Raw genomic sequence first — 21,622 nt, 5'->3', positions numbered from 1 at the left:
TTATACCTGTAGATGAGAACGAAGACAGCTACTTTTGCTTCAGAAGCTGAGATATATATTCACATGTGGTGGCAGCTATTTGGGATTCTATTGCGACTTGCACTTGATTGTTATAAGCCGGTTTTAAGTAATTGCAACAATTCTCTGACCCTTAAAACCTACGTTCTCTTACAAACCTATTTAAAGATTAAAATCACCATTATATTGGCTTCAGAAGCTGAGATATTTAGCTAATCATGTTTGATTTTAGCAATATTGAGGGCCATGTTGGATTGCAGTGTCAGTAAAGACATATACTTATGAAGATAAATACAAAATTGACTCCTAAAACCTATTCAAAGACACTAAAATCATTATCATATCTGCTTCATAAGCCAAAATATACCTAAACATAACACGTGGTGGTGGCGGCCATTTTGGCGGCCATCTTGGATTCCAGTGTGAATGAAGACTTCAGTGTTTTAGATACGTACAAATTTGAATTCTTTGACCTCTGAAATATATTCAAGGACACTCAAATCATCATCATATCTGCTTCAGAAGCGGAGATATATCTAATCATATGTGGTGGCGGCCATTTTGGCGGCCATCTTGGATTTCAGTGTAATTGAAGACATTAGTGTGTTAGATTTGTACAAATAATTTGAATTCTCTGACCTCTTAAACCTATTCAAAGACACTAAAATCAGCATCATATCTGCTTTAGAAGCTAAGATACAGCTAATTATATGTTGTGGCGGCCATTTTGGTGGCCATCTTGGATTTCCGTATGATTGAAGACATCAGTGTGTTAGATTTGTACAAATTTGAATTCTCTGACCTCTTAAACCTATTCGAAGACACTAAAATCATCATCATATCTGCTTTAGAAGCTAAGATACAGTTAATTATATGTTGTGGCGGCCATTTTGGCGGCCATCTTGGATAAAACGAATTCCCCAAAGAGGATTTTTTCGGATTTTGGATATGATGTTCTATGATATATTCTGCTTGTCTGGTGCAAAAATCAGCTTTGTACCAATTTTTTCCAGGTAGCCACTGTTTTTCCTCTTCAACGACCATACTATAGTATGAAGTAAGACAGGCAAAGAGAGACTTTGAGAAGGCCTACGTGAGATCCAAACAAAAAGTGAAGGACGCCGTTGGCCCACTGAAAATGTGTATTTAGACCTAGCCAAGAATTTTGACACGTATAGAATTAGAATGCTGAATTAGTCAATTTGGCACCTGCTTACGGTGGCACCCAAGGCACATGCTCCCCCCTTGCCCCACCCCCCCCCCATCTGAAAATTGGAATCAGCTGCCATAATAAAGTGTGATCCAATCACCACACTGCTCTGCTTTTAAAGTAGGAAATGGGCATCACATTTGTGATCCACAGATTGTTAAAATACTGCATGAATTATATGAGTTTTCCTAGGTACTTTTGTATTTTGACAGAATTGGATTTGCAATTGCTAAACGATTGGGCCAGGAAGGGGCACATGTAGTAATCAGCAGTCGTAAACAAGTCAACGTAGATAAAGCTGTAGCTGAATTGAAAGCAGCCAATATAAGTGCATGGGGACAGGTTTGTCATGTTGCCAAAGCAGATGATAGACAACGCTTGATAAGTGAGGTAAGTCTGTCTACATTATGAAACCTAGTTAACACAAAATTGTCAGGGCCTCAGATTTTGTGGAAATATTATCCACCAAAATAGCCTACATTTACTTCAAATTGGGTTGATGACCGTAGCTGTGGATCCTAGCAGCATCTTTTTCAAAGGCAAAGGAAGTATAAACATGAAGGCATGCATGTCAGTGCTGGTCCCACCCTTCTCAGAACCAGGGGTCATGTTTTAATGTGTCATCACAGGGGTTACGGTTAATATTACAGGGTGTAACAATAAAATTTGTATTATTACATTTTGACTTCTCAGGAAAAAACAAAAAGAGTTATGACACAAATGTTATATGCAATACAATGTGTAATATCTTAGCTAGAAGAAGACGTTTAGTTGCTTTCTTTACTAGCTTGGGTTCAAAAGCTATGTCCGATTAACTAAATCTTCCAGAAAACGTGTTGGGCCACTTTTGCCATGTTTGCGTATATCAAGTGTGCACCGCTACGCGTAAAACAACTTGTACGCTTATTATGCATTAAACATCAAAGAACTGACACAAACGTATTATGAAGTGGTTTTTCTTCATAAATTAACATACATGTACTAAATAATAATATGATGATATTTCTTTGAAATCTATAAATGAAGTCATGATATTTCTTTTCAAATGTCTTATAAATAAAGAAATTTCTCATATTCCTGAAATATCATCATTGGTAAAACTAAGAACAGTTTTTGTATTCATAAGTAGATAACCAACGTTGTGGAGCTACAGCCATGACTCCTACATGTAGTAAATGAGGGTGTTATGTCAGTGCTTATAGTTGTGACTTTCAAAAACTCAAGGAGATATAATCATTTCTACCACTTCGAATACCCCATTGTTTAAAATTGCCTATCATAAGACCAAGTGGTCCATGGTTCAACTCTATTCAGTCACTTTTGTCGCACACAGACAAAAGTGGCCCACACGTTTTTAAGACTAGGTAACATAATTGGCCATGTCTTCACTTGTATACCATCGATTCTATTGGAACAAAGCTTGTCTGGTGGCTAAAGAAATTATCTTGATAGACATATAAATATTAAACCAAAAAATAAGCAGCATACTTGTGTAATTCTACTTTCCAAATTGTACAAATTTTATTGTTACACCCTGTATGTAATAATTTTAGAATAGTAACACTCCATGGATAGAAAAGTTAACAATAAAAACCTAAATAAAGAGCTAATAATAAAGGGATCGGAATACAGACCCTTAATGGGAAATGATTAAGTCAAGAGCTTTTGGTTCCAAACTATCAGTTTTTGTGTCCAACAGTAACATTTATATAGCACCAGTTGTTTAAATAATGACATTATAATGTTTTGTCTTATAGACTGTTTCTCGGCATGGAGGCTTCGATATCTTGGTGTCCAATGCAGCTGTGAATCCTGTTTTTGGTCCTATATTGCAGGTATGTATGTTACAATTTTGTCTTTGGACAAGAACAAATGATAATGAGACAAATTAAAAGAAATCATCTAGACTGATTATTGATTAAACTGATTACATAACTGATTACATAACTGATGCTTGTGACTATATAAGGCAAAAATCTGAGAAAAATCTTCAGCTAAAACAGCTGAGTTAGACATAGGTTCTGGTGTTTAAATGCCTAAGGCACCAGAACCAAATTTGTTTGATCTTTGGATCAACAGTCGATGCTGCTTCGATGCTTGTTATTAATGAACTACTGTCTGTTCAATTAGCTTAGATTCTTGAATTTTTAAGATATTTGAAAAAATTAAACATTGTGGTCAAAGTCATCAAAGAAAAGTGTTAGCACAGCCTTAGACCTAACGTGATTTATACTTTTCAAATTCTAAAGTTCAATTTAAAGCCCCATTTCTTTTCAATTTTGTTCTTTTCCCGCGATATTTTTTTTAAAAGCCGTAGAACGTCGGGTACCATAAACTTTTTGGAATCAATCCATTTAGAGCAACGGGGACGAATGTCGCAATGCGCAGAGATGGTATTTATTCGACCATCCGCATCAGGAAGTATTGTCCAGCAAAATATTTGCCACTATGCCTAATATGTGTAATATGGTTGAAACCCTACTGTCGAAACATTACGTTATTATTTATGGGAACTAAGGTTTTCTAAAATAGGCCCAGCTTATATAAATACATTCCTTGTGTATATATTTATGTATTTATTTATTTATTTATTTATTTTTTATGTATTGTGCGAATGGGTCTGAGAATGGGTCTGAGAAGGTGTAGGCCTATAGGCCTATTATAAAACTACACATTTATTTTCAATATGTTATTTCGTTTTGTTTGTTGAATACAAACTGAAAAAACTGTGAAACAAAAGAACTTTTATAGAAGAAAATATTTATATTTAAAACAATCAGGTTACAGAAAATTTTCTTGTAAAGTTACTGTATCTGAAAATGTCAAGCGAATGCTTGGGAAGGAATGGTGGTATTAAACAAAACTGAATTTACATTGTAAACCAGTTGAAATGAGAACGAAATCCATAATTTTAATGTCCTTGTTTAGGAAAAAATAATGCTCAGAATAATGGTATGCATAAAACGTACTCGCGCCATATAATTTCGTGTAACAAAAACCGGTGGACCATCATCACCTATAGAACCTATCCAATAACCGGAACGGTATAACAATTGAAATGGCAGGACAGATTGGTGGACAGATTGTTTTGATAAATTGGATAGGGTCTATGTCCTAAGTTGAGAATGGACCGTCCCACTCGATTTGTAAAAGGTCGCGAACCTTTTCGGTGGACCCAAGTAACTGCCCAAAATGAGGCAAAATTGAAAAGAAATGGGGTTTTAAATTGAACTTGGGAATTTGAAAAGTATAAATCACGTTAGGTCTAAGGCTGTGCTAACACTTTTCTTTGATGACTTTGGCCACAAGTTTTTATTTTTTCAAATATCTTAAAAATTCAAGAATCTAAGCTAATTGAACAGACAGTAATCACTAATTGATTACAAATTAATGCTAAATTTATAGTGGTCAATATCAATACAGGCAAATATTCGTCCGCTATAACAATTAACAATGTTTAATTAACTGATTTCATAAATAATAAGGATCGAACAAGCATCGATATTTGATTGAAAGATCAAACTAATTTGTTTCCCTTGCCTACCTCACCTTTTGTCACCTGTAACAATTATATTCAATATATCAGTTATTATCACTTTCAGGAAATAATACTAAAATTTGTTTTCTTTTTCCTGTTTGGGTTTTATTTTTACAGGTTAACGAAGCACAGTGGGACAAGGTATGTACCGTACTGTTATTTAATTTCTGGGTCCATTTATCACTGTGAGTTTTTATTTATAATAAACTTTAGGGAAGAGTACAGTCCATTCGACAAGGTACAGTCCACAAAATAGAGTCATTGGACCCCTGGGCTTTATCATCTACATTAATGATTTGCCTTAAGGCCAGAGTAATGGAAGACACATTCGTCCACGACCGAATTTGAGATTTTTTTATATTTATCAACACTAATAAGATGTATTCTTTCACTTGAAACTGATAAAGTACAACTTGCTAATATTTATTCATATTTTTGCTTGATTTATTTCACTCTTTTCAACTCTAAAAAGTCACATGGCTCAAGACAGCTTGGCGGGAAATGATGAGTCAGAAATGCGCGAATGCGAAATATTGTGATTACGCGCGCAATTCGCATCACGTGACGCGGCGCAACTCTGCGCGTATGTCCAACGCAGTCAAGGTACATTCGGTATGTTGTTAACGCCAGCAAATGTGGTGTAAACAAAACAAAAAATTGCAGTCAAAATGTCACTTAGATTTTTTAATTATTTTGAATTTTGGCGCACTGAAAGCAGACATTATAGATTCATTGGTGCAAACAAATGCATATTTAGACCATGCACCAGATTTTACAAGTGTGAAAGTCTTACCGTTTTAAAATTTAAGGACGTTTTGTGCATAATTTTGACATTTTTTTACTAAAACGTCAATTTCTCAGAGTTCACTTTTGACAATATTGCGCGATTTTTGTGACAAGATAACTCGAAAAATATGCAAGCAAAGGGTAAACTTTTGCACTATCCTTTAGAGTACATCAAAGTCTAGGGAAGGTTTTTTCATTTTTTCAAAATATTTGTTTTAAACAAAAACATACACCATTATGTGCAATTTTTAGCTTAATAGAGTGACAAAATGGCTTTTATCACATGTTTTTTCAATATTTTGAAAAAAGAGACAAATTTCAAAAAATAAAAAAAACCTTCCCTAAGTTCATGTCTCTTCTTCATGAAAAGCTAACTGAATTTTTTTTACTCCGAACAGATTTTTTTCTAAGTTGTCACAAAAAAATTGGGGTAAAAAAGTGAATTTTCGTGATTTTTTCAAAAACTTTAGATTTTTGAACAAATCTGACGTCACCATGGGATTCATTGACTCATTTCCTTTCCAAAAATGTATAGTTTTATTTACTTTGGACATACAATTCTGAAATAATGAAGCTCGAAAAGGTCCATGTTCTCTCCCATTACTCTGCCCTTAAAGCCATATTATAACATTTGCTGAGGAGAACGCCCTCAAAAAAATGTTAAATTTTGGTTTTTACACGATTGTAATGCACTTTAGTCAATAAAGATACTCTGCAAAAATCAAGACTTTAGGTGCTGTCAAAATCCAAGATTTTGAATAAAACGATGGAACCGGCGTTTTATTATTTGCGATGGAAATATTAGTCAAACACGTATGCACAGTATACGTACGCGACGTGCGGGATACACACACACCCCGAGAATCGTACCATTACAACCGCAGGAGTAACATGCATGGGCGCTAGTAGTAAATTCCCATTTTCTATGCTTTACCTCACTTGTTCGGCTCAAAATTAAAAGGGCACATATCTGACAGTAAAAGCTAACATTTTATTGAAAATAAATACTAATCTATTTTTACAGAAATGTTATGATATGGCTTTAACATGGGTCATCCACTGACCGCGGATGATTACCTTCTGTATAAAACCAGGATTGATATCACTACACTGCAAAATGATCTCATTAGTTTAGAAGATTAGCAAGATATGGAATTCAACCCTAGCGAATGCTGTTTTATTAACTTCAAGACAATAGATTCTCCACAAAGAATGTACAACTTCTGTGGTCAGGAATTGCAAAGAGTCACTTCTTTGGTTCAAGTTTCGGTTCACAAAGCTGGTGGAATGTTTTTTTTATTTATAATAAACCATAGGGAAGAGAATTTTCAGGAAGATATGTCAGTCAGAAATTGTCATCACTTTAACACCCAACCAACAGTTCAATAAAGTCAGTCCACCAATGCACCACATTATTATGTTCTCAAAATCTTCAGTCCTATATACTTTGTTCGAGTTAAAGAGTCCAAAAAATCAACACTTGGACTCACACTTGGACTGTGCTGAATAGGCACACTTTTTCTCCCCAACAATTTTTTGACCAAAGCTCATTTTTGACCAAAATTCATTTTTGACCAAAAATGTAACAATTTGACCCAAAAATCACACTTTTGACCAAAAATCACACTTTTGACCAAAAATCACACTTATACATAAAAAAAACCATGCTAATATAGCTAAAGCATGTAACAGTAACACTGCTGTAGGTGCTCTAGTACTACTATTTATTTTATTTTATTTTTAGAACAAACGCTTTTATACAGGGCCGTATACGTAGCAAGGTTGAAAAATGTGGGGCGGCCAAATTACAAATATATGCCCAAATTGAAATAAAGATATTAAAAAAAACATAACAAATTTCTCAAAAAGTGGGGCGGCCATGGCATCCCCGGCCGCCCCACTTGCTACGAAGTAAATCAAGGAAACACAATAAATCAACAAAAATAAAACATGAATACAATATGTGACTGGACGCGGCGAATCAGCCGTAAAGTCGGCCCCGGCCAATTTTGTTTTATTTCGTGTTTAGAAAATATATACCATAAGCTTTAAAATGGTATATCATTTGACTTCAAACGATATCCAAAAGCGGGGTTATGAATTGTTGAACTCTGTTCCTTCGACAAAATTGTATTTTTATCGGTTCTACATGTGTCTCTTTTTCTACATTTCTGGTAATAAATATCCAACGGTCATTTCAAATCATCCCCAAGTCAACGAGATTCAGAAATATACTCTCATTGTTCATTGTTGATTATACATACCTAGACAAAATACAATGCTTTGTTATCTACCACTTGAACAGGATTTAGCCAAAGCAAACAAAGACAAGAACTATTCTATAGTTTGATTCGTTTGATAAGATACTTGTCGCAACGAATTGATACACCTATGAATACGACCTTCACATACATTTTACACTTTAACTCAGAATACAATTTGCCGAGTTTACGGCTGATTCGCCGCGTCCACTCACATATTATCGATCCTCTACTATGATTTCAGCTTCAGTTGACCTGTATCCCTTATTATTTAAAAAACAATTAAGATATTAACCTTTATTTTCCTTCCATTCATTGCCAGTATTGATGAGGCTGCTGTTGAATAGTCACAAAATTCTATCATTCCCTCCATGTTGTAGAAAAGGAAAAAAAAGATCAGTATTTCCCAAAGGTTAATATTACAAGTGAAGACAAGTGCATTGTTTTAAATTATATCATTTAACATAGTAGTCAACTAATGAGCGAGACAAAAGTTCCACATACAGTGTTCATAGCAACGTACACTATGTGTACTCAAATTGATCATGCAATCAAAACTCCTGTAAAAGTCAATATTTTCGCGAGAAGATATTTTTGAGAATTAAATTTCACGGTTTTGATATTGATACAATAGAAACCTAATGCAAAGGTTATTTTTTGCGATTTTATGTCCACTCGCGAAATTCGCGAAAATAAAAACCTCGCAAAAATTTCTACTTTTACACACAGTGTTGCGACAACACAGTGGTACAAGTTCAAAATACTTTCAACATTTCCACTGCAACTTCCTTCCTGTTGGAATATTCAATGCCATCATTGTGGTACTTTGAACTATGATATCATTTCGTCAAAATGAAGTTACATCAACACAAAACTTACGCAAGTATACATTTTCCCAGGAATATTGTGCAATGTCAGTCACCTTGACAAAAATTCATTTTGACCAAAAAAGTAAAACTTTTGACCAAAAATCACATTTTTGACTAAAAATCACACTTTTGACCAAAAATCACATTTTGGACCAAAACTCACATTCTTTAATTTTGACCAAAAATCTCATTTTAAAACAAAAAATAATGTTTTTTACCAAAAATCACTTTTTTTCCCAGAAATCTTTTGACCAAGAAAAGATTCTGAAAACATAATGATAAAATTGGATGTTTTTTTCACCCAATACAAAATTTATTGGTCTCGCTATGAGTTTTAAAACATTGGACTCTATACGTCTCCTCCAATATTTTAAAACTCTTAGCTCAACCAATAAATTTATGTATTGGGTTCAAACCATCCAATTTTATATCAATATTGTTACACTGGATGTTTTGTATGATACATGTATACTGTACAAGTACATGTTAGATAGTTTGATTTTTGTCTCCAAACAAGTCAAGTGAGTAAGTAGTACATCTGACTGAATTATATAGAATCACTGCCTCTCATAACAGTGGCGTAACATCATAGGGGCACGGGGGCACATGCCCCTCCCCCCATTAAAAATTGAGAAAATCCCATAGGAAAATTGCCGAAAAACAGACCTAGTGCCCCCCCCATTTATGGTCAGTGCCCCCCCCCCCCCCATATGATGACCCACCCTATACCACTAAAGTGGACTTTCATCCCTGATTATCCCTCCATTCATGTGTCTTCTTTCTCTATAGATGATTTCTAGTAGATAGATAATATTTAAGAGTCAATACCTAGAGTTAGATCAATGAACATCAAAAACATATTTAACATTTTTATAGATTTATCAACTTTAAAAAGTTGTGTACCAAAAGTAAAATGTACCAAAAGTAAGAGTACCAAAAGTAAAATTTGCAGTATTTGTTTGTATCATGTTAAAATATCCACATCTTATTCTTTATTTGAATCAAATTAATGCCCAATTTTATGTCTCTTTACAGATATTTGATGTAAATGTAAAATCAACTTTCTTCTTAACCAAGGAATGTGTTCCATATCTAGAAAAGAGAAAGTAAGTTTTGTATTGTAGACAATAAGGAAGCTTTAATCAACTTTAGTCCAGTAAAGTGATACATGTATCAGTGATTAATTAAGTTACTTTAGAAATAATGTGTGATTTCCATATAAAATAAATAATTATTTTTTTCACAAAGTGTTAGTTTTCACTTTCAGATATATCCCCTTTTATTTTAATTTCTAGCTGAACACAACAGGTAAAACAAAGTAAATTGCTATATTTCCTTTCAATGCCTGTAGATATCGTCAAGTCAATTTTCAGTTTTTCAATTGTGCCTGTATACTACGAATCGGCCGTAAAGTCGACCCGGTCAATTTTGTTTTATTTTGTGTGTAGAAAATATCCCGGGGGGGTCACTCCCATTGTGGCCTGTACACCATCCGCGATAATCAACTTTTGAAAAGCACCCTAAACAAGGATTTAACCCTTGGCTAAAACGACACCCTAAACAGGGATTTCATTCCTAACATCAAATTTCATACCCTAAATTTCATTTCAGCGTATTTAGAAATTGCAATTTTGCTACCCTTTTTCCAATTTTTCACGTTTTGACACCCTAAACGCGATTCGCAGCAGTATCGTGCCTACCCAAAAAACGACCCTTTTACAGCGTTTTCATTATCGCGGATGGTGTACAGGCCACAATGGGAGTGACCCCGGGAAAATATATATCAATTATTATAAGCTTTAAAATGATATATCATTTGACTTCAAACGATATCCAGAAGCGGGGTTATTTTTTGGTGAACTCTGCTCTTTCAACAAAATGGTACATTTTCCACCACTTGAACAGGATTTAGCCAAAGCAAACAAAGAATAGAGCTATAGTATTAAGGGTGTTGGTGTTTGAGGGTGTTGGTGTGAGCCAGCCCTCGAATTAAGGATCTGAATGGGCACGGCAACTTTTTAAGGGCAAGTTGATGATTGCCTTGGATTTTCACTGAAAAGGCAAGGCAGCATAGCATACGTACAGCAGTTGGTAATATTTCAAGAGGGCATCATGGCAACTGTTGAAAATTTGAGAAGGGCACCAAGGCAATTTCTCAAAAGTGAAGAAAACACACACAAACATAGATAGATAATTTTATAATGAAGGGGCAGGGCTGGGGCACCGAGTCCCGACGGCAACTTCATTAGAGGGCACGGCAAGTGACTGCCTTGGGTAAAGGACATATTTTGAGGGCGTTACGGCAGTGGGGATGGGTGGGTTAATTCGAGGGCTTGTGTGAGCAAATCGCACATTTTTACATTTACTGTTTACCTGCAGTACCAGTTGAGGTGTGACCACATGCTATTCAAGACTTGTTATCAACTTGCCTGTTTACACATATTTTCATCTTAGCACAGATTAGATTAGTTTCTATATGGCTCACAACTTGCCCACTGATTCTGGACATTTTTTTTTATTTTCCAAGAGTATTATGGCCATTCTAGTGACTTTAGGTGAGGTTTACTTACAATTAATGCTCAAATTATCAACCGGACACCCTGGAAAGTGTTAACCAGTTCCAGGATGCCCGGATGAATTTCCCAAGGGAGCCACTGGTCATTGACATGACCAGGGGTATGTATGACCAAAGATAAAAATAATGTTAATTCTTAAGAGGGTAGGAAATTGTACTTGTCATACTTGTTCAGGGGGTGCATATTTATTTTAGACCTCACAAATACTTGTTTAGAGCACTTTTTGAGACTTGACAAGTAGCCCCTGGGTGAATTTGCAACTCTCACTTGCCGATAGGCACATGTTTGAAGTTGGAATCAGCAAAGTAGCGGCAATTTGGGATTTGGAGTTAACCTTTTTTTTGTTGTTATATGGAATGGTTTTTGATTTGATGCATTCAGCAGATTGGGGATTCTAAGAAATGGAAATGTCTATATCAATCCAGTATTTCAATAAAAGAAATGCTATACTAAAATGCAGTAAACCTTTGACGAGCGCGTATTGTAAGGATACATCGGCGTATTTACTGCGTTGCGCACTTGTCTCTGATTGGCTGCTAAGGCGATATGTTGTTGCTGAGTGGAAATTTATGAATGAACTGTGCGCCGTACGCGTTGTTAGCGCCGAATTTGCAACATCACGGTAGTCGCGCTCGTCAAAGGTTTTCTGCATTTTAGTATAATGATATGTTACTAATGTGATTTTATCTTTTCCATACAGAGGTTCCTCAGTTGTCTTTGTGTCATCCATTGGCGGATATCGCCCTTTTGATGTAAGTGGTAAAACTTTTTATTATTTATACATTTATAAAAAACAGTTTGTATTGCCATTTTCCGACCAAAAAAATTAGGGTTGTATTTTTTTTCATACTTTAATTTTCATGTATTATAAAATTCACAAAATGATTTGCTTATTTGTAATACTCACTGCACAATTCTGATATATTTAATATATTTAAAGACCAAGCCTGGCAAACCTTGTCAATCATTGTTTACCAATACCATTATATTTTGTGATTTTTAATAGTGTTTGTTGTAATATTTTTTTAAGTAAACCAATCAATCATCCCAAGTTGGAGCTTTAGGGGTAATACAAACTTTATGTAGGCCTTACAAACAGATGTTGACTATACATGTATAGGTATAATGCTTAAAACCATAATGAACGATTTCAGTCAAATTTTAATTTTGTTATTCTTTGCTCAAGATTATTACATAATATTAGTAACAACTATCATGGAGGTTTTTTGATCATTTTTAAGCTGAAATAATAGGTAAGATGAAAGAAAACCACTCAACTATGGAGCTCTATGGGGGAAATTGGCGAATAAAACTGGGGGATCCCCGGTTTTGTTCAAAAACTCCTTAAATTTTACTGTAATTAAAGCACTTCAGACTTAGTCTTTCGCAGGATATTTAAGTACACCATTGGTATTACAATCGTGCAAAAAGTAGATCAAAATAAAATTGATTGCCCTTTCCCGACCAAACCAAAATTAAAAGATCACAGTCGGTTTTTTGTTTTTTCAAAGTGGAAATGCATTTTTTTTACATTTTGTTGGAGTTCTCTGCACTTAAAATATTGGTAAAATATTGCCCCTGATGGTTTTAATATAAAAAGTGACATTTTTTAAAATATCCCAAGATCTATCTCAAGAACCAATAAAGGGCTTGTTGGTACTCATTTTTCATGCTGATTCAATATATGGTCATGAAAATTAGATAATTTTTGTAATTTAAAAAAAAATTAGGAACTTATTGTCTGCAGGCGACACCCTTTTAACTCATTCGTTCATCACCATCTCATCTCTCCACAGTTACTAGGTCCATACTCTGTTAGTAAAACAACCTTATTAGGATTGATTCCAGCCTTAGCACCACAGCTATACTCCCTTGGAATCAGAATCAATGGAATCGCACCAGGGATCATCAAAACTAAATTCAGTGGGGCTGTAAGTTATGAATTGAACAAGGGAGCCACTCATATATGCATCCAAGTAAATACTTGGCAAAGCTGAGGACAAATAAATATACAATGTATTATGCTAGGCATTGGGCATATAATTTGTCATGAGAAAAATGTGAAATCATGAAGTATAACAAGAATAGAATATTGATCAGATCATATGCCTCCGAATTGCTGATGCATAATCCATATGTGTACTCATCTTGCTAAATATGAGTGGCACCCTTTGTTTTAAACACATTAACAAGACATTGTATGGTTTTGTATGTTGTGTAAACTACAGCCAACAATGCATGCAGTAAGACCACTTTACAAGGCTTAGTCCGTGCTATGGCACCGCAATTGGCCGACAAAGGCATCCGAGTTAACAACATAGCACCTGGTCTTATCAGAACCCATTTCAGTCAAGCTGTAAGTAAACTTGTGCTCCTAACATCATTGGTTACATTGAGAACCAGGCCCGTATGCAGGGGGGGGGGGGCACGGTCACCCCCCCCCCCAAATGTGCAAAAGTATACAAATAGGCCCAAAAGGTCCAATTTTTTGAGGAAAAGTCTACTTTTTACAAAATCACCCCCCCCCCCTTGGAAAAAAGTCCACTTTTTAAAAATCAGCACCCCCCCAAAAAAATCCTGCGTTCGGGCCTGTTGAGAACCTCTACTCTAATCTTGAAGGCTGTTTTGTTACCCCTGAATGGTAGTCCACTAACGTCAGATTTCACAAAGGTGTCTTCCAGGGTGACCCACTGTCACCTATTATATTTTTGTCTATTTTTAATCCAATTTTGGAAAAATTACAACAAAATGAATCTTATGGTTATTCCATAAATGACTCTAAATATGTCACAACTCCGTTCATGGACGACTTCAACCTAATAACCACAAACAAGAGAACGCACCAACATGTTCTCAATGAAATCTCCGAGTGGATTAAATCACATGACCATAAACTGAAACCAATTACATGCAAGTCACTATCTATCGTGAATGGCAAACCCACTCCAATTACTTTTAATCTAGGTGAAAATGATGTTAACACAATCCAAGACGATCCTCATAAATTCCTTGGATCTCATTTATCATTTTCTGGGAAACAGGGTGATGTTTTTGATCATGTCTTAGACCGTTTTCGTACCCGACTGGATCGTGTCAGAGGTGAATACAAGGTGAAGATCTATAAAAATTACCTCCTACCCTCTTGCCGCTTCATTCTTACCGTCCATGACTTGACCAAAACTCATCTCCTTGCTCGCGATTCAGTTGTTCATAAGTACATTAAGAACTGGTGTGGTCTTGCTAGACCCGCTGCCACTGAGGTTATTCATTTATCCCACCTGTTGGATATCAAGTCAGTGTATCAACTTTACCTGGAATGTCATGTTTCGGCTCATTTGTCTTCAAGAACAAAAGCTGACTCCAAGGTCAATGTTGCTCTTGACTCCCGCCTTGAAAGGGAGAAAAAATGGTCCAAAAGTTTTTAATCATGACTTTCTGTCAAAATGCAGTTGACCATGTTGACAATTCTATTTGCAATATGCCATACAAAAAGTTGAAGACTGACTTTACAAAATCCATAAAGGATGAGGTCACTGAGAGCTGGGTTAACCATTTTAAAAATCTTGTCGTCTAGGGCGACATGTTTCGTATTGCACTCTCAGAAAATCTGATTATCTTTGGAAATCATTTATTTACAATCTTCCTAAAGGTATCATGAAATTTATGTTGAATGCTTTCCTTGACACCCTTCCCACCAAAAACAATCTGAGTCGCTCGGGAAAAAGTTAAATGCCAAGTGTAACTTATGTGGTAATCACGAGAGCCTCCATCATGTCCTTAACCACTGTAAAATCATGCTTGACTAAGGTCGGTATACTTGGCGTCATACTCTGTTCTCCGCATAATCATGTACACTCTCAAAGATATCAGGGAGTCAGGGACCAGTCCTGGAAATTCTACTGTGACTTAGGTGGTGCCATTAAAATCACTGGTTACTGGTACCACAATTCCTGATATTCTTCCTACGCAGCAAAGACCAGTTCTGGTTCTAAATCCATCATCGTTATTGAGCTCAGTCCCTTTCTAGCAAAACATCCATAAAACCGACGATTACAAATAAATACACTAGTTTAACTGCTGATTTACAAGAACAGGGTTATGACGCATACAAGTGGGCGAGTCGGTAGGCTACTGGTGAAATCAGACTAACTCGAAATGTTTATTTGGTGATATGATATTTATTAATCTTCATGGTGGTGCCATACAAAAATTATATATAAAACTTAGGAGAACAAAAATGATAAAACAACCAGAGCAAAACTGCTCAGTCAGTGTTACATCCCCTGATGTGTGTGTCTGCCCAGCAAGAGAGAGAGTGAGTGAATTCTCTTCTCTCGCACCTCGTGTTTTGTTGGACGCCCATGCATCAGTTTATGCAATCTTGTGATCCGATTGGTCTTGATCACATCTTTTTGCTATGTCCAGATCTAAGTGGATCGGCATCACTCAGCTATGGCTGTTTATGAAAAGGGTCGGAATCCATACCTGCCAACTGTCCCTATTTAGTAGGGACTGTCCCTATTTTTACTGAAACAAAAAGCATAAAAGAGAGCGATTTTACTGCGTGTCCCTATTTTTGCAAAAATATGACTATAGTAATGTACCGGTATAGGAAATTCAGGAATGTCCCTATTTTCAGATTTTTTCTCCCATTTGTCCCTATTTGTGAGGTTTTAGGGTTGGCAGGTATGCGGAATCATTCGTAGTCCGAATGCATCCGAATGGTTCTATTCTTTATTTTTGTAAATAATAATATTATGAAAAAGGTCAATTGCCCTCAACATTCTGCACTGTTACACGCAAAGTTATTTTGTATTGAAATATGCAGTAGAGGCCTCAACACAAGATCTAACAAGTGTAACCTGAGTTCCATTTTCCCCTTTTAGTTCAAAATGCCAAAAACCAATGAAACGGGTCTTTGATAAATTTTCTTCAAAATCTCTCAATCAACGTGCAATTCTATGTTCCTACGCAATTTTTTTAATGCCATCGTTTAGACCATTTTTATCTATTTGGTGCAATTGTTTTGGGGCTGGCCCCTGTCAACATTATTATGCAATATTATTTCTAATATATATGTAATATTTTTGATGTTTTCCTTTATAACTTACAATATATTTTGTTGTATTGTGCTGTTGTTTAATATACCTGGTCTTGTACCTTCTCAACCCTCCTGTCTGGCCTTAACTGTGTTCCTTTTCAATATATCTGTTTTTATGTGTATTATGAAGAAAATTGAAATAAAAAAAACTTGTCTCCCTGATATACATGATAATATTTTTATCAATATAATTTTGTTTCCTGTTTTCCCCCTTATATCAGCTTTGGTCTAGTGAGTCAGTTCAAGAGCAGGCTGTAGCAGGGATTCCAATGAGAAGGTATGTAGTGTAGGCTTATTGTGCCAATAATTTATATAACAGATAACATAACATAACATAACAACAAGTATTTATATGCGCCTTTCCCTAGGGATTCAAGGTGCAAGAGAAAAGAAAACCAACAAATTCCAAAATACAAAAAGCAATGGCAGCAAAAATTACAGAAATAAGTGAGTTTTGATCAATGACTTAAATGAGTCCAGGCTGATGGCATTCTTGATTGTAGATGGTAAGCCATTCCAAAACCTTGGGGCAGTCACTGAAAAGGCTCTATCCCCAGCACATTTCTTGGTGCGAGGAATGATAAAATTAACACACTCACTGGATAGTCATTGTTAGTCAACAAGGCAGGTGACAAAACCATTTGCTGTTTTTGGACCATGGTCTTTTTTCTTTTACTTTAAACAATCTTTGCACATATAACTCTCATTGTCAGCTGTGTGTGTAGTAAATAGAATACAAAGAAGTAATTAACTTTTAAAGCATTCAGTTGTGTTACCCTTTTTACCCTGAAACAAATTCACTTCATTTCACAAACAAATTCACTTCATTAGAAATGAGAAATCTTTACTGAAAGAATGTGCCACAAATCAAAACAACAGCATTTTGGTAGTTTTTATATTTCTATCCTTATTTCCAGTTCCACTTGCCAACTACACCAGTGTTCCAATTGACTGATGCTACATGTAGATACTTTTATTTGTAAAGCCATGCATAGGCATAGATCAGAGGGATGGGAGTGGGAGTGGTCCATGCAATCATCCCCCCACCCATGTTGGTGCAAATGTGTTTGTTTTTTAAAACCAAATTACCCTATTAATTTACCATTTTGCTTTACATACATACACACATATGCATATGTTTAAATGTTTTATAGCACGGCTACATTTAGAACAAAGCACTCAAAGATAATAAACAAAGCAAAAGAACAACATGAGGAAATCCAAAACAGCGAGAAAGGCTACTTAATCTGAGGAAACAAATGTGACTTCAGATCCTTCTTGAAAGCACCTACGGATTGTGATTCCCTGATACCAATTGGCAGTCTATTCCAGGTGCAAGGTGCAAAAGAGGAGAAGGTCCTGCTTTTAGCTGACATAAGGGTTTTGATTGTATTGTTCTCAGTCAGGAGAGTGGTATCAGCAGGCAGGATGCCAGGCTAGCATGCGCAGGGCAGCACAGGGAAGCACAATCAGACAGATACTCTGGAACACTCAGTGTGGGGCATTTGAGCACTGTGACTAAAACTTTGAAAAGTGATGCGCTCTTCCACAGGGCGCCAGTGCAACAGTTTTAAGTGCAGGCTGGCATTGAAGCTTTAAAGCTTGGAATTTGTTATAGCGGATTTGTTCTAAGACAGTTGTTCTCAGATAAAAAGACAATCCAATAGGATTTTGCACCAACCTCCATCTCCCCAATGTCAAAAAGAAATCTATGCCACTGATGCCATGTGAATTCTAAATTACCTTTGTATTTTGTGATTTCTAGGTTAGGAGAACCAGATGAATGTGCAGGTGCTGTTGCATTCCTATGTTCAGATGATGCATCATATATCACAGGAGAGACTGTAATAATGGCTGGAGGCTCACAAGCAAGATTGTAATATGGATCGACATTATCATAATAACTGGACATTTTATTGCTGAAAAAGCATAACTGATAATAAACAATATATAGAGTGAACCATATGAGCAGAAATTTTATGACACAGGAATAATGTAGTGTCTTCAAATTATAATACTCAACTAGCTCAAGCAAAAATAAGAAATAAGAATTAATCATGTCATTAAGGACCAAGTGGCTAGAGCAGGGATGGGCAACCTTTTCACCCCATCACGCCGAAACTATTCTTTATCAAATTACGTGGGCCGCACATACTTCAAGTACAGATGAAAGCATCTGGTGACGACACACTCTCAGACCTGAAACTGGCCATTTGTGAAAAATGAGGAAAATAGCGCAAAATCATGGTTTGAAAATAACAAATAATGTGTAAATTTCAGGAATAAAAAAAGAGGAAATCAGCTAAAAAGAGGACAAGTTTCAGGTCTGCACTCTGCGAAAAAGTGTGTTAAACATGATTTTACACAATACTTATACATGTACCGTTGGTACATTATCTATCACCTGACATAACTTGTTAAATTAATTGGAATGAGGCAGAACGCCAAGTAATTTCACATGAAAATAATGGTCTCTGCCATGTCATATCAGGTGATAGATACAGGGCTGGGTCTATAAACAATACTTTTGTTGTTCTTCTTAAACATATCAACCCTAAAATTATGTTAAGATGTAATTTACACCTATTTTTGTCAAATTCTCTCCTGTGCATGGAGTTGGTGACTGAGCCCTTATTCATGGGTGCGAGTGCAAATTACCGCACCGGCACACATGATCACTTCTCCTTGATGCATGTATTATTACGCATAGTTCTCATACATGCATATCTATTGCAAGATGTAACACAACTCGGATACAAGGATACGCCAATGAGATTACCAAGATCATTATAGTCATTTAATGTTACGGAATATCATGATTTTCATCAATCTCTTCTTTCATTTTTTTTTGGTACATGTTTCTTGACCTGGATTGGATGGTGACATTTGAGAAATTGGCAATTACTATTATATTATAGCTAATTATACTTTTGATAATAAATGATTCCCTGATGCGTGTACTACATGTACATTGTATAAAATGACTTTGTAATTGGAATTAATTTTGTTTAAGAGTCAGCAACACAAAATCACAGATTTGACAGTAAATTGAATTCTGTAACAAAATTTAATATAAAATTAAGGAGACGATAATGAAGTCATTTTCATCGCAAAATGCGATATATCCTTTTTTACCAATTTGAGATATATGCAAATTAAGCTGTTAAAATATAAAGAAAATAATAAGAAAATATGTGATACTTTTGACCATACCGTAAAATCTCAATAGTTAGCATATGTGCTTACTATCGAGCACTTTTTAAACATGTAAACATGAAGAGCCCCATCCACAAAAGTGTAAAGGGTTTTGAGCAAATCATCGATACACATAGTTATATACGAACAAGTAAACCTGCAAATATGCGTCTCAATCCCATTAGCTCAGTTGGTAAAGATCCGGACTTTGGTACAATTTTATGTTTTCAAAAGTGCTCTATAGTAAGCACATACATGTATCAAGTTTTTATGGTATCTCACAAGGTTTGGAGTTTAATAAATGAGGACTGTATGATAGTGATCTTAACCAGAAATGGCTTTTATAGCATTTTGCAATGAAATTCTTCATATGCATCTTGGGCATTTTAATGTTTCAATATGCAATATATTTCATCCCAGTGTCTTTTACCAAAACTAATAGTTCAAAGTGATTTTCAAATCTCGGACACATTTTTTAACTTCCTGATGGGTAATCAAATTAAAATTGTTTTTTTTTGTGAAAATGCAGGTAATATTTTTTCTAAGACAATAGGGTCTTTTGGTGACAAAAATCTCTGATAATGTAGGGTTTTCAGTGAAAATAAATAGTATGGAACTTTGAGTGCAAATCTTCCAATAATGTCTTAATATAAAATGCACTTTTGGTCACATTTTAATTTGGTAAATTCTTTGCTAAATATTGTCAGGAAAGTTTTCTGGCCATTTTAAGCCAAACTAATGGTAAAATGAAAGAAAACTTAAAGAAAAAGTTTAACTGTGGTGTTCTATGGGTGATTTAAAGTCATAATTATGACTTTAATTTAGACTTATCCTAAAAACACAATGAATTTGGCCTAATCTAATTGTAAGTTGGAACATATAAACATTGAGGCTGCTCGGTTTATTCACAGACGGACATTTTTCAAAATTTATAGATAAACAGCCTGGTAAAAAAGCTGCTGACATTTACTTCATTGTTTTATGTCTTATGATGAAGAATATCATCAACCTTATTGAAAATCAAAAAAATTTGGCAGGTATGATTAATTGTTACTAAAAATAGAATGAAGGTAATGTTTGTGTCATAGATGGGCAAGATATAGAAATAGGCTGCCCTACTTTTTGGTAATCTTTTGTCATATCTAAACTAATTAATACTTACCAATACTTGCCAGGTCAAATAGTAGCTAAGATACAAGGCTTGTTTACATGATACACAGGTATTGCAAACAAGATTTATCTTTTGCAGGGGAATGTGAACAAATTTATCATAGATGGACACTTTTGGGTGTCACAAACGGACACAAGTGCTAACCAGAGGAGCGACTTTTAAAATTGGCACTTATTTATCCCTTAGTTGAAGCAGTACTGCACATTACCATGGAAACATTATCTTGCAAATCCAAACTTTATCTCAGTTCGGGGGCACTGCTAATTCAAAGACGTCTCTGATATCAAAGACTCTTCAGTGCCGAGACACCTGACAGTATCATAATTCAAAGACGTCTCATAAATCACATACTCCCTAGTCTCAAAACCCAGCCGCCATAAGCGATATTAGTAAATGTTGGTGAGCGTGAACCGGTATAGCGGGAATAATTTTCTTGAGTAGGCCTAATCAGGGTTGTAGCTAGCCCAAGTTGAGTGCCTGCTAATTTTGCTATCCAATTCATGAATTAAAGCGCAGGCTCGGGGTACACTCTTTATAGTAAACATAAAAATCGGGGAATGCCAAAAAAAATGTGTTGTTCTTTTTCATAACTTGAGCTTAAATGTTGCAGAATAACTTTTCTTCCTCGACGACATTTGGCAAACTTTCAATTCTCCGTACACATCAAAACGCAACATGTGGTGATGAATGCACCAAACTTCTACATAGAGTATTATACTTGAACTTCAACATTATATGGGAGTAGTAAATTAATTGTTCAGGCCCCGACTCATGGAAACAATTTCAACCAATACCAAGAAGAAACTAGAAGCATTTTTATTCACTATTTCATTAAAACATTTTTATTTCCTAAAATTATTATCATTGTTATTATTTACAGGCGTTTCTAGATTCGAG

At 35.4% G+C, this 21,622-nt stretch overlaps 2 protein-coding genes across 3 annotated transcripts in view; one reads left to right on the top strand and one right to left on the bottom strand.

Moving 5' to 3' along the window:
- The window catches only part of LOC140135815 (thymidine kinase 2, mitochondrial-like), a 34,275-nt gene extending 26,036 nt beyond the window's left edge, over positions 1-8,239 (bottom strand). Inside the window, exon 1 of the mRNA XM_072157438.1 lies at positions 8,109-8,239. Within this exon, the coding sequence (XP_072013539.1) occupies positions 8,109-8,186 (78 nt within the window). The 5' untranslated portion in view covers positions 8,187-8,239. The remainder of the gene's footprint in view (positions 1-8,108) is intronic.
- The window catches only part of LOC140135816 (dehydrogenase/reductase SDR family member 4-like), a 56,330-nt gene that overhangs the window by 12,721 nt on the left and 21,987 nt on the right, over positions 1-21,622 (top strand). Inside the window, exons 2-9 of one of the 2 annotated variants that reach the window (XM_072157439.1) lie at positions 1,441-1,618; positions 2,986-3,063; positions 4,884-4,907; positions 9,718-9,788; positions 11,959-12,010; positions 13,055-13,189; positions 16,581-16,636; positions 18,125-18,330. In XM_072157439.1, the coding sequence (XP_072013540.1) occupies positions 1,441-1,618; positions 2,986-3,063; positions 4,884-4,907; positions 9,718-9,788; positions 11,959-12,010; positions 13,055-13,189; positions 16,581-16,636; positions 18,125-18,239 (709 nt within the window). In that variant the 3' untranslated portion in view covers positions 18,240-18,330. Of the gene's footprint in view, positions 1-1,440; positions 1,619-2,985; positions 3,064-4,883; positions 4,908-9,717; positions 9,789-11,958; positions 12,011-13,054; positions 13,190-16,580; positions 16,637-18,124; positions 18,331-21,622 lie in introns of those variants that run through there. The other variant, XM_072157440.1, reaches the window with a different exon arrangement.

Source organism: Amphiura filiformis, chromosome 16 (assembly GCF_039555335.1).
Source record: "Amphiura filiformis chromosome 16, Afil_fr2py, whole genome shotgun sequence".
Lineage (NCBI taxonomy): Eukaryota > Metazoa > Echinodermata > Ophiuroidea > Amphilepidida > Amphiuridae > Amphiura > Amphiura filiformis.
Note: the sequence above shows the minus strand (reverse complement) of the source record. Positions and strands in the feature narration are given on the sequence as shown.